The 13,018-nt window shown below is 45.3% G+C and overlaps 3 protein-coding genes across 3 annotated transcripts; 2 read left to right on the plus strand and 1 right to left on the minus strand.

Moving 5' to 3' along the window:
- Positions 1–207: 207 nt before the first annotated feature.
- On the plus strand, positions 208–3,011 carry EDB91DRAFT_1082851 (uncharacterized protein; the record flags this gene model as incomplete). The annotated part of the gene is made up of 8 exons (XM_041315542.1): positions 208–743; positions 976–1,120; positions 1,360–1,492; positions 1,595–1,696; positions 1,740–1,920; positions 1,983–2,298; positions 2,348–2,643; positions 2,957–3,011. The coding sequence occupies 8 exons, from the start codon at positions 208–210 to the stop codon at positions 3,009–3,011; spliced, it is 1,764 nt and encodes a 587-aa protein (XP_041176211.1).
- Positions 3,012–4,304: 1,293 nt separating this feature from the next.
- Positions 4,305–5,553, minus strand: EDB91DRAFT_1054788 (uncharacterized protein; the record flags this gene model as incomplete). Its single annotated transcript, XM_041313854.1, has 2 exons — positions 4,305–4,819; positions 5,382–5,553. 2 exons carry the CDS (start codon positions 5,551–5,553, stop codon positions 4,305–4,307), a joined length of 687 nt encoding a protein of 228 aa, XP_041176212.1.
- Positions 5,554–6,619: 1,066 nt separating this feature from the next.
- On the plus strand, positions 6,620–6,799 carry EDB91DRAFT_1054757 (uncharacterized protein; the record flags this gene model as incomplete). The annotated part of the gene is made up of 1 exon (XM_041313851.1): positions 6,620–6,799. A coding segment is annotated over one exon (180 nt), but the record flags the coding sequence as incomplete, so codon positions are not given.
- Between the last annotated feature and the right edge of the window lie 6,219 nt (positions 6,800–13,018).

Genomic DNA, 13,018 nt, shown 5'->3' on the forward strand with positions numbered 1-13,018 from the left:
ACATGGCCAGGAGTGAAGCTGAGATGTTTGAAGACTAAGGTTCAAAAAGTGCTTAGCGCTAAGGGTTAATGTGTTCCGGACAAAATAGGGTGCCACTTACAAATTTCTGTTCTGTGTAGTCGTTTTCCTTTCTACCACCCACACACTAGTACAACTCGGCCTGTGCATCCTGATCCTGCCCTTCTTTTCACTGAGTCACTGCTTGTCATGGCTTCTCGTCACACATGTGCTAAAAATGCTACAACCCATCCTGGTCAGATCATTCTTGACACACAACCAAAACAACACACCAAAGCTGAAAAACAAGCAGATGATGACTGCTTGACAGCAGCCAGGGCACAAAAGGAAGCGGATGCCCTAGCAGGGCTCACCAGACTGGCAGAAATGCAAGTCCAGATGGAAGCTACACAGACTCAAGCTGCTGAAAAGCCCAAGGCAGTCAAACTGCGACCAATACCAAAGGGCCGCCAGGCACATACCAGCCACTCAGAGGAGCCCTTTTCCTTAGCAGGTTGCCAGTATACCATTGGCAACATGGATGGTCCTGGTGAGACGTTAAGCTTGAAGGATCAGATTTTCGACGAAGATGAGTCATTGGGTGGTAGCAATATTGGAATTCCAGGTGGTACAAAGCAGAAGTCAAGGAAACAGACACTTAAGGCAGCTATCTCAACTGTTAGAGAGAATATTGATGCAGATGTCAACAATGCGCATGCAAACAACAAGAAAGGCAACTCGTTATTGTGCGTGTTTCTCTCAAATTGTTATGATGATGTTTATGTTCACTGAATCTACTCTATATTTTCTCAATTTCACCTGGGCATCTAGAATGAAATATAGTCTAGGTGGCTGCATTCAAAGCTAGAGGACACACATTAAGCCCGAGACATTAAGTTCCCAGCAAGGATCACTTGCTAGTGCCACTCAACCGCCACCCACAATTTTTTCCAAAGTATTGAAGAGGACCTCTGTCAGTTCATGTGCACCTCCCCCTCCTAGCAGCAAAGCAGATGATACTGAAGATCTTGTTGGAGCTTTTGGAGATGAGGACTTGGATGAAACACTTGAATGGGAGGTAGCGGCACTTATGTCAAAGAGTCAGGGTAAACAACCAGTGATGGTGAGTGAATTTTTTCAATTGTGATTTGCAGGTTTGTGCCTCTTAGGCTGATTTGAATCTAGTCTACCATTAGTATTTTATCTACTAGCACCGATCCTGACTTCAAACCACCACTGAGCACTCAACCCTGCTTGAAGAATCGCACCTTGATGCCACCACCCAGCACTCCACCTGGCCTGAAGAATCAGGATTTGATGCCACCACCTTTGATGCAACCCTGAGCAGTATCCAACACAAAGAGGAAGAAGCTCACTGAGGTCATTGAGTTCTCTGAGAGTGAGATCTCCGACTTTCCAAACACAGACAATGACCTTATGGAGGTTGATGGCCTGAATGATGAATCAGATGCTGATATCAAGCCTGAGCCAGTGGGTCAGAATACTCAAGTCAGACACACTACAGCTTCTGTATCTCCCTCCCTTATTTTCTTTGTTTTTTTCACTACTGACTTCAGTCACTACCACCACTTGCAAGACTCCTCTTCCTCCCTCAAAGAAGGTAAAGCTCGAGAAAATGCCAAACTAGAGGGCAACATTAAATCCGAGGGAACATCGACTGCAGTTGCCTGGCACCTGGGTAGAATCAGTATCAAAGGCACATTTGTTGTATTTGAACACAGACCTCCTGCCAGGCTGTCATGAGGATGGAAAATGGGCTCGAGTCTTTTTACCGACAGTTTTTCTGTGGCTTGGCACACAAGAGGAACTCTGGGTTATCGCTGATGCTAAGTTGCTCATGGCATGCAAAGAAATTTTCAAGGTTGTCTATCCAAATATTCACTACAATGTCACTACGTCTGGGTCCGTTTTTGGTGTTGTCTGTGTTACTATTTTATTTGGGGGATGCTACTGATATGTTACAGGTCACACAACATGTTGGTGAATGGCGTAGCAACTTCAGGTCTACTAGCACTTGCCATCGCAATCAATTTTTGTGCCTCCAATCAAGACTCAACACCAGCAGAACTTGCAGAACTCCTTCTTGTGCACTATGCGTTCTTATACCCTAACCCTGATGACATTGACAAGTCAGCAACCTTCCACTCTGCATTTGTCCAGGAACTTCTTGTGACTGCACATCTTTCTCAAATTCTAGGACATGCTGACGTCACTGTTCTCAACACTGACGGCTTAATTAAACACGGTTTTGTTGGGGCGTTGGGGTTGTGTGCTGTTTCAGTAAGTCAATCATAAGTGGATTGTCACCTACTAATTTTTGTATCTGTAGCTTGAACGCGCTTTCTCTCTTCTTGCTGATAATACTGTCACTATTGTCCATGAGGATAACTCAGGGCTGCCGATTACTGCATGGAGAGCTCATCTCAAGATGCCAAAGACCTTCAACAAAGCTACAGGCAAGGAGACAGTCTCAGAGCACACATTTATATGTGGGGCGGCTAAGAAGGGGGAGGCATCAACAGAGCTCACTGTCTCAATGGCATGGAAGCTTCTGAAGAAGCCCGGCTTCGAGAGGTACTCCAGCAATGACTCATTCGAGGATGATGATGATGATGTGGACATTTGGTAAGTTATGGTGTCTTTCACCATCCCCAGGTTTTGACTACATTTGTACTATCTACAGATATGTGAGCCTCACTCCTCCGGTCGAGATCTCCCCAATGTGATCTTTCAATTCATTGGTTCATGCCCTCCCACTGCAATTTTCACCATTTGGAACCATTTTTTTGCCGTTCTTCACTCTCCTTATAATGCATTTTATCCTATTTTTCTCGTCTTTTGTCACCTCTTAACACTCCTTAGTCTCCCTTTAATTCTCTTAACACTTTGTGTCTCTCACTCATTTTTTGACTTAATTACCCTTTTGGGTGCTTTTTAGTGATTTTATGATGCAACCTGCAATGGACTTTGTCGAGTTTTCACGCCTTAAATGATGTGTGATAAGTCGCTACAAGAAGAGGCATGGCCTTAGCGCGTCTTGTGGCGCTCTTGCTCTTTTTTTCCTTAAGGTCCCTGAAAAAGTCAAAAAAAGTCTGGTTTAGACATCCGTGATTTTCCTGATGTAGTATCATCTCATTTCCGCATTATCCCTAATCATTGTTGTGTCACTGACTACTCCATCCTGGTGGGGCCATTTAGATTATACACCGGTTTCTCTAGTCTGGCTCCGATCCACATCATGTCTCTTGTTCATGACCAAACTTTCTTCACCCTGCTCAGACCCCTGGTAAATGTCAGCAACACCATGTAAATGATTGACTTGGTATTATATTACGTATCCCACATGCTACTCTGGCACCAATGAGTACACCTAGCAGCTTTGACCCCAGTCAATTAGTAGCACCTTCCCATGATGCATCACAGCGATCTTATGTGTCATAGGGCGGTGGATATTACATCTCCATTCCGTCCATCCATACTAAGTGAGTTCCCTGATTCTGGACTGGGGATAAGCAGATGGCATATCTGTTGCGTTTGTCGTTAGTTCATGGTTAGTGGACGTCTATGTCATCCGATTAGTGTGCTTGAATTGTGAATCATGTGCCTAGAACTGACGAGTCAATGGTGCATCTGAATTACATCAAAGAAAAGGAAGTTTATCAGCCTCTTGTTTGCAATTATGTTCAATGTAGCCATTGCATCAGGAAAAACCCAAATAGCCGTAGCACCGGTCACAAATATGTAGCATTCCATAGCTACCATATTGACAGGTAGGCACCTGCTTAACTCTGTTGCTCGATGTACCCAAAGTACCTGAAACGGCAGGTATGGAGAGGTACAGAAATGATATAACGAGGTGCACCAAACCATAGTACATGTAGCTGTATGTAGTAGCAGACAATCTATGTGATGGCGCTCAAAATGCAAAATGTATTGAGGTTGATAAATTCATTGAAATAGAAATTACTCGCCAGCTCATAGACATTTGCGCTCTTCCAGCCATGCTCTACCTTATGACCCATCTTCAGAACAAGGTGACACGGCCGAATGAGTTCATCAATGTGTACCACTGCTGAATTTCGACATAACTGACAAGTCGAACGAGAGACTTGATGCAGGCCAGAAAACTGGTCTGCCTCTCTGAAAGGCGTGAACCATTCTATATAGGCAAGAGGTCGTGAGTATGCACCAAACTGATGAGGCAGAGTGAATATCACTGCAGACCTGTGCCACTTGCACTCCTACAGCTTCAAATCCGTCACTTTGCATCGTCTAGCAAAAGACAACTACATACCATCAAGACTTCGCAACCTTGATGCCCAGATACCATCAGTCACCAAGGCCATGTTGAATCGTGCTGGAGACCCAGGCTTCCGTCCAGAAGCAGAAGGAACTACTTCGGGTGTCACCCGGACACACAGGCGCTTCAGGGACTCCGAAACACGAGAGTTGGGAGGCGAGATAATAATGACTTGACAGAAAACATCGAAATGATCTTGAGGACCAGGCACGATGTGATTGTGTGGCAAGTGGTTGTATAAAAATGACTTGAGTGCCAGTAAAAAATCAGTGGCACCATGTATAGTTTCAATGTGTTGAATGGATTGTCGGGGGTGCATGGGTGTCTTAGCAAGGATGTGAACAATCTCCCATGCGCTTGACACGGCAGGAGCCAAGTCCGAGTCGACAAGGTCTTCATTCTCCGCATCCAAGTCAGAGTCATAATCACATTCACCTTCTGTACTGTTGGCTTGAGATTGTAGTGAAAGCCAATCGAGGTAAGACAACTGCCAGAATATTGCTTCTTGTCATTGAAGCCACAGTGCCATCTGCTCTTCGTAGTCACATTTGTTGCTTGCTCGGTAAGATTCTTTAGGGCCTGGACAGCTGCCCTTTATTTCGCAGTTTGTTTCATAGTTTATTTCATTTACCACAACATGCACAAATAAATGTGACAAGCCACCATCCAGTGTTGTGAACCAAATTGAATACATTGCGCAACCTCACGCCACATGGTGTCAAAACCTTCATGCTTGCTGTAGGCAACAGCGAGCTCAAGTATTCTATCATTTCAATAAAAAAAATTGTACATTCTCATGGACTAAAATCATTCAGCATGTATTTATTACAGTGAACAAAATAGATAGTATCTGATTGCCAATAATGAACAGTGTGTAAGAAATGTCAGCGAAGCATGAAGGTTGTGAATTGGACCTTGTTGTTAGTCGCAGTCGATTGTGATGACAGTGCTGCCGCAAGCCAATCTCATGGACATGTCACGAACACGTCACTGATTGTCACTGCAAGTCACACATTGCCATGCCACATACAGAAACACACTGAGAAGCAAACTCAAAATAAACGGCAGCTGTCCAGGCTCTTAGCAAAGTCAATATGCAGATGATCAGGAAGTTCTGTATTGAAACCATCGGCAGCACCGAAAAGTCTGATTGATTGAATGTAGTGCAATGGTTGATGCACCTTGGATCCACTCACACGGTGACAACGCCACCCATGCGCAGCTCCAGTGGTCATCAGAGGTGTCCCACTGAAAAAGAGAATTACTGTAGTAAGTGTGATTTTTTTTGCTGGTAACCAAACATCACTAACAGACTGACATATGGGCCATAGTCTCTGAAGTTCAACAAGTTGGGCATTGCCATCAAGACAAGCAAAAGAAGTCTAGTCAGCAAACCATCAAGGCACTCCGTGCTGTCTACAGAGCCCACCCAGAAGTGCGAAGAGCCTACCAAGCTCCATAGTGACATTGATGCCAAGGAAGATACCATGGTCAGTCTGAATTTTTTAACTGCGGGCAAATACTCACTCCAGCACCTAATTAGTTCACAGATTGAAGTGTGCATACGAAGCTTTCTGGTGCAAAGACACTCACATTCAACAATGGAAAAATGCCACCATCATACTCCCACCTCACACCTCTTGCATGTGACTTGGGCTCCTCTCGCGAGTCTATCCATTCGAGTGCTAGCAGTGGCCATGACTCCGAGCCAGATGAGGCTGTGGATGATGACGACAAAGTTGAGTTGGTGGCTCAGAGTACCAAGCGGCCCTTGGACACAACATTTGAAGAACCAATGATGCCAAAGGTAAAGAAAGGTATGGGTGGGTCAGGCCAGTGTTTGAAGGCTGGCGACTTCAATGGAATCACCAAGGAAATCCTCACTTCAGCAATCATACTTTTCCACTGCCTGATCGTCACTCAGTCACCATTTCCTGACTCCATCATTGTTGAGACGAAGCTTGCCAAGCAGGCTTGGCATCAATCATGCCAGGCAAAAGGCATCAATGTCCGGCTGATGCCTGTGTTGATGAAAATGGTGAGCTGTCTAATCTTGCTGTGGTCTTGAACTAATTCATTTTGCAATCCAGATCTTGAAGTGCACCTCTCATGTGCGTGGTGAGCTTAAGATGAAGATGTGATCCCTGACAGGGTCATTTTTGGCCTCCGCGCGAGCAACAATAGGGATTTCATCAGGCATAACCATGATCGCGCCGAGAATCTCAGAGAAGGTTCATTGTTTGCTTACCAGGCATGTCATGGATTGTCAGCACTATCTACTACTGATGGTTATACTGCTAGGACTGGGAGTCAAAGCACGGCATCTACAAAACAGATTTGCTGCAGATGGGCGCCAATCATATGTGGTTTGCAAACCGCAATGATGAGGGTGTCATTCACCATGAGTACTTCAACCCCTTCCCGGTTGAAACCATGGCCCTCATGCTTGCAGCCATGAGTTGCCGACCCAGTTCTTACTAACACCACTGATCATGTTGACGCCAGACAGGTTGAATGTTGTATCAATGAATGGATTACTGGAGTCAAGGAAGATATCAAGTTCTCAGCTTCGACTTATGCATCCTGTCTACCATGGTCATCTCGACTCATTGCAATGCTTTGAGGAGCACACTGCCCCATACAAACTCCTCAAAAAATCCATGTTAATCTCCATGACTTGGCTCAGTGTGTTTGGCTTCGTTGATGAAAATTTTTCTAATATAGTTTTGAAGGTTTCATGTGGGTGTCGGCTCTCTTCTCACAACGTCTACTGGGTCTCGTGTCAGTGAAGAAGCATTCAATGATGCTATGTGGGAGTATGAGCTTGAGCTGCAGGATGAAGCTAGTAATGAGGAACATCAAGTGAGAGATGGGGCTGGGGCTGAGGGCAATTGGATCGATTGAAGGCTCATTGGTAATATACATGTTTGTGTTATTTGAATGTAAAATCCAAGTCTGCCAGTTGCGAGGCGCACACATCATACTATTCTGTGTGATTAGGAGGCTCCAACAATGTTCACTACTAGTTTACCAAGTTACTAATAGATCTATATAGTGCTACATATTGCTATGATATGGTTAATATGTTGCATGCTCTCATTGCGTGTAGCACATGATAGTATTATGTTGAAGCCTCGGGTGCTACGTGGCACTACAAATTGGGGGGATGGCGATAGCACTACACATGGTATGTACACTACAGAGTGCTATATTTTCATCTGTATTTTTACTGATGTGTGATCCTCTTCATTGCCACCTAATCAAACACGGATCTGTCTTCAAATGAGTAGCGATGTTCAAGGGAAAGACTGAATGAGAGATGCAAGATCTTGGATTGAGAAGATGTTCTTGGCAGGAGTTGGAGTATCACACAACATCACAGTTGATATTCCAGCCTGTAATATGGAGACCAGTCACACTTGGCCTCGCTGAACGGCAAATAGCTTGGGTAGATGGCTGATGCACTACTTCGGCAAGCCTGTGCTAACCCGCAGTGTTAGGTACCATGCCAATTCAGGAAGCAGAGGGGTTGGGGCTTGGCTTCAGCTCTTGCGCTGCGCCCTTAGCCGAGTACGTGCCCCGAATTTGGAGCAGGTCTGACATTGTCCGATGGTAGGATGAGTGGACCACTTTGGTCCACTTGGAGGGTCGGGGAGTAAGAGCTACTAGCGGTGGGCCGACTAGGAGCAGAGCGGAGATGGCAGGGAGTGATGTGGAGAGGGGATAGGAGCAGGGGAATGTTGGTAGGGGCAGGAAAGGCGGAGGATAATGCAGAGGGGCAAAGGAGGATATTTGATAGGGGTGGAGTAATAAGGGGAAGACTTGGAGCACGGCTCTAAGTCGGAGCGGAGGGTTGGATGGTCAGAGGTGACAACAAGTTGAGACTTGTGTCCAGAGGAGGCAAGGTCCTACTGAGAATTCTCACAAGATATAACTGCGAGAAGACAAGTAATATTCAGACTGAGGAAAATATCTAAGTACATGATATGTTATATACTACTATGTATGAGGCAGTGACCAGGATAACTATGTTGTAAAGCTATGTACCAAGGATATAGTTTGTAAGTGCTTTACACAGGCGAAGACATAAGTCGGAGCGGATATCAATATGTACGCATCAGATCAGTGATTGAGCGGTAATAGGAATTACCGGTGATCTGGAAGTAAGGGTCTATGTACCGAAGGGGAAAGTATATATCTAAAAGGGGAAAGAGATCCAGTTGAATGGAGAAGTTTATGGAAGGGGACCGGTTGAGCAGTTGAGCGGAAGCATAGGGGTGGAGTGCGGACTTGTGAGTGGATGGAGCAGAGGATGGATGGAGCGGAGGGGGTCAGAAAGCGGAGCAGATATCAATATCGGAGCTGTCAGATCAGGTATATGACATGCGGTATGGAAGTTTACCCATGGTGTTGCATTTACCCACAGGTACACATACAAGAAATAACACTACATAGGTCTAATACCCTCACACAATGCCCTCATTCTCTCGTTTCCTTTTCTTCAGAGACTTTACAATCCTAATGAGGTCCTCAGGCACTACCAGATCACAATGGAGCCACAAGCCAAGACAGAGGAATGCATGGGTTGATGACGGAGACAAGCGGTTTTGGAATGGTGGAGGGCAACTTGGAGGGGGTTGCTTTGGCCTGTTCCATGTGAGGAAGAATAAGTTTGATACGCTTGATGACGTTAGCCTTTATCATACCCGCCACAGACCGTAGAGACGATGATACAGATGAGTGCGTCAAGGTAGACTCAGTAAACGAGTCTGAGTCAGTAGACATGACGAAAATTGAGTACTACTGAATAATTTTTGACTCTACAATACCTCACTTTATACTGTCAAATCACTGAGTTGTAATCAGTACCAGTAATGTGTCACCAAGGCGGAAGAACACGAACTTTAGGCATACTGAAGCAGCGAGAAATAGGATTGAAGCATTGGGTCACTGTTGCAGTCAATGACTTCTGAAAAATAAGGATCGTAAGTGGTGAATCCCTTGCAAAATATAACACTGCGGAGTAGACTCGGAGATAGCACGTACCCATGAACATACCCATATACCGTGCTAACGGGTACGGTGTGGCCACGGGTACCAGATCTCTACACTGTACCCATACCCATACACATCGTACCCGCGGTGTGTCCCATACCTGTGCTATACCCTATCTGAGCCTGGACTGACTATAAACCAAGGATTATGCATAGGCTGTCATATCTTGAGTTCATGGCCAGTGCAGACTCTGACATCTTTCCCAGACTTGAGACTGGGACTCAGTAGCTTGAGAATGACCCTCCTCATGATGTTCTGTAACATGTTCATCCATGACAGATCAATAGGAATTACACCAGGTTTGTGACTTTACCTGCCAGTGGCACTCCATTTACGTCTCCTCCGCAGGCTCTACCAGATTCATGTACCTCCTGACCCTCCTTTTCAGCATCGCGTATACCTTTGCAACTTCCTTGCTCCCTTCAACCATCCTTCAAGTTTGTAAGACCTTGAGCACGACAGTCTGTGATATGAAGATGTCGAATGCGACTGAGGCGCACTGAGGGACAGGCACTGAGACTGAGGGCATTGCGAACCAGGTGGAACTGGCGGTATTGCAGGCCAAGACTGGCACAAGAGCTTTCTGGGGAAGAGGGAAAGTACTGTCATTTGTAAGTCGTTTGATTCAAGAATCTATTGTGCAAAGCCACATTTGAACCACCTTCTGTCAAGCACCCAATCAAATCTGGAATCTTAGATGGAACAAGTATATTCCTTCTATTTGGTCTACCTGGTGGATTAACCAATGCATATGACTGAATGATTTTCTGTCTCCAATGTTTTGCTCTACTCTAACCTCGCATTCGAGCAGACCAGACTATGTCAAGCACCTCACTGTGCATGTGTTGTCGTCAGGCTATCCCCTTCGATCATTTCAACCCTCTCTTGACCAACAGACCTCTCACTTCCAGCAGCCACACTCTTCCCATTCACAACATATCCAGGGGTCAAGGTGAGGTACAAAATGGACAATTGGGATTTACTTGACTCTTCATTTGGTACCTTGCCTTGCGATATCAGCAGTTTAAGATACTGGATGGTACAACGCTCTATCAAGACGATTCACTTGTAATGAGTTCACGGGACTGACCTTTACCAGGGGTACAACTAGGTGAAAGAAGAATATAGCACTAGAGGCGAGGAACTCATGCTTGAGCATAGATGATCCCAGGGAGCTTGTTATTTCCGGATGTGAATGGCATATATCACCACTCAGTTGGTCTTACTTCGTCAATCATAACACTCGGACATATAAAAGGACCATGAGCTGCTCATCGAGATCAAGGGACATGAATACATGGTGACGTTGTTGTTGGGACAGTGCACACATCTTCTCCTCATCAGTCAATCGCACCATCCGAAAATGGCAGTTGATTAATGGGCAGGAGCTTGTTGTTTTTTGAGGTCATACCAACAGTGTCATGTCCATCAGTCTGTCCCCAGATGAATGTCATCTAGTTAGTGCATCAATTGATTACTCAGTTCGCATCTGGGACCTAACAACCAATCAGCCAGTTGGAGACCCACTCTTGCATGACAACCAACTCCATGCTCTTGCTATATCCCCTGATGGAAAATACATCATCAGTGCTGGATTAAACAGACAAATCTATGTTTGGAGCTTGGAGGCAGCGCTCAAACAGCAGGATCGTAATAATGTGAGTCTAACCATTGTCTTGTCTATCATATGCTGTGGTAGAACATACTGACCAAGTGCGACTGGCTGTGAAGAAACAGGTGCTCCGGAACGCGGACCATGATGGAAACACAATTAAGCATAGCAAACTACTTAAGTAAGTATCTAGAGCATGCAAAATCAACCCTGTGAAATAGCAGGTCTCTCCATCTCCTCCACCATCTCTCCCCACCCTCGACCACTGATTTGGCCCATTATTGAATGTTCCCTCACAGCAACCTTTTTCAATCAGGGTCATGCCCCGCAAAGAGGCAGAGTCAACTGTGTCAGCAAGGCGGACAGATGTGGGACGAAAAGTGCTGTCAGACTCACCGGCATTCATTAAACCTATTCGGAGAAGTGAGAAGAATCCACCACCATATGGTGCTCAGGACCGCCAGGATGAACTTTGGGAAGGTGAGCAACCTCATTGTCATGCTTTCTGACTTATTCAACACAAGTAGGCGGGAATGAAGCACTCCCTCTAAGTGAACCGACCTTTACCAGGGGTACGACTAGGTGAAAGAAGAATGTGGCACTAGAAGTGAGGAACTCATCTCCTCATCAGCCGATTGCACCATCCAAAAATGGTGGTTTATTGATGGGCGGGAGTTTGTTGTTTTTCAAGGTCATACCAGCAGTGTCGTGTCCATCAGTCTATCCCCAGATGAATGTCATCTTGTTAGCATATCAAGGGATTACTCAGTTCGCATATGGAACCTCAAGACCGATCAGCCAGTTGGAGACCCCCTCTTACATAATGACGAACTCTATGCTCTTGCTATATCCCCTGATGGAAAATACATCATCAGTGCTGGAACAGACGGAAAAATCTATGTATGGAGCCTGGAGGCAGCACTCAAACAGCAGGATTGTAATAATGTGAGCATACTGATTTGTTGTCAGTGAATTTATAAGTGGGCTTGCTTATCATTCAGAGTGATGATGGAAATGCAAAACCCGTTTCACATAGCATCTCACTTTTTATCAGGGATGTGCAACCCGACCAAGAGATGTGTGCCACTCAATTATTAACTAATTCTTCAAACGCTCATTCATCTCATTAGAACTTTGACCCCCTTCTGGTCTCTAGACAGCGGGCGAACAACAGAGGCTTTGGGAAATATGTCAGTATAACTTTTCGTTCCTGAGCTCTTGCAAGGTTGACCCTGATACTATCATACAGGGAAATGACTTCTGGAGCACTGATAGGAACCACACACCTCATCATGCAGCTCCACCTGCCATGAGCCCATCATTCCCCACTCATTGGCACAATCTATTTGGTTCGCTGAGTTTCAACATTCCATCTGCAGATATACCCCAAGCAACACTGCTCCAGCCCAGGCATTGGAATTTCAGATCTCCCATAAGAATCTCAAAGCAGCCTGTCGACTTGGTTGTTGCTCCTTGTCGTGAGGATGATGTGAGTCACTCGTCACCACTAATATTCGCCTATTTCTTACTATTCAAATAAATTTGCAGAGATATGGCATTGCTCCCGAGACTGACAAAGAAGTGGCGGCAGCTATGCAACGCCTAAACAGCAACAATGCTGATGGTTCAATGAACACATGGACAACCTACCCTGGCGTGCTGTTGTAAGGTGAAGTCAGTGGGGAAGAGGAATGACAATGAGGAATATGTGAGTTACCGCTGAAGTACTGACCATAGAATGAGAGTTTCAGGTTTGTAGCCACCAAATGAGTCGTTTGGTTCAACTTCAAGTTCTAGTGCACAGCCACACTGGCATGTAGTCTTAGTAGACTCACAGAGTATATCGAATTGTAAGACGGAACGAGCTCTATCATCGTTCTATTTAGACTGCCCTTGGATTATAAACCGACGTGTATATATAACTGAATGGTTTACCGTGATTTTCTGTCTCAGTTAGTATATTTTACTTGGTTTTACTCTAGAATCCACTGACATCCCATTCGGCCAGACTATGTCAAGCACCTCACTGTGTC

This window comes from Suillus paluster, assembly GCF_016628075.1.
Source record: "Suillus paluster strain FC165 chromosome Unknown EDB91scaffold_33, whole genome shotgun sequence".
Classification (NCBI taxonomy): domain Eukaryota; kingdom Fungi; phylum Basidiomycota; class Agaricomycetes; order Boletales; family Suillaceae; genus Suillus; species Suillus paluster.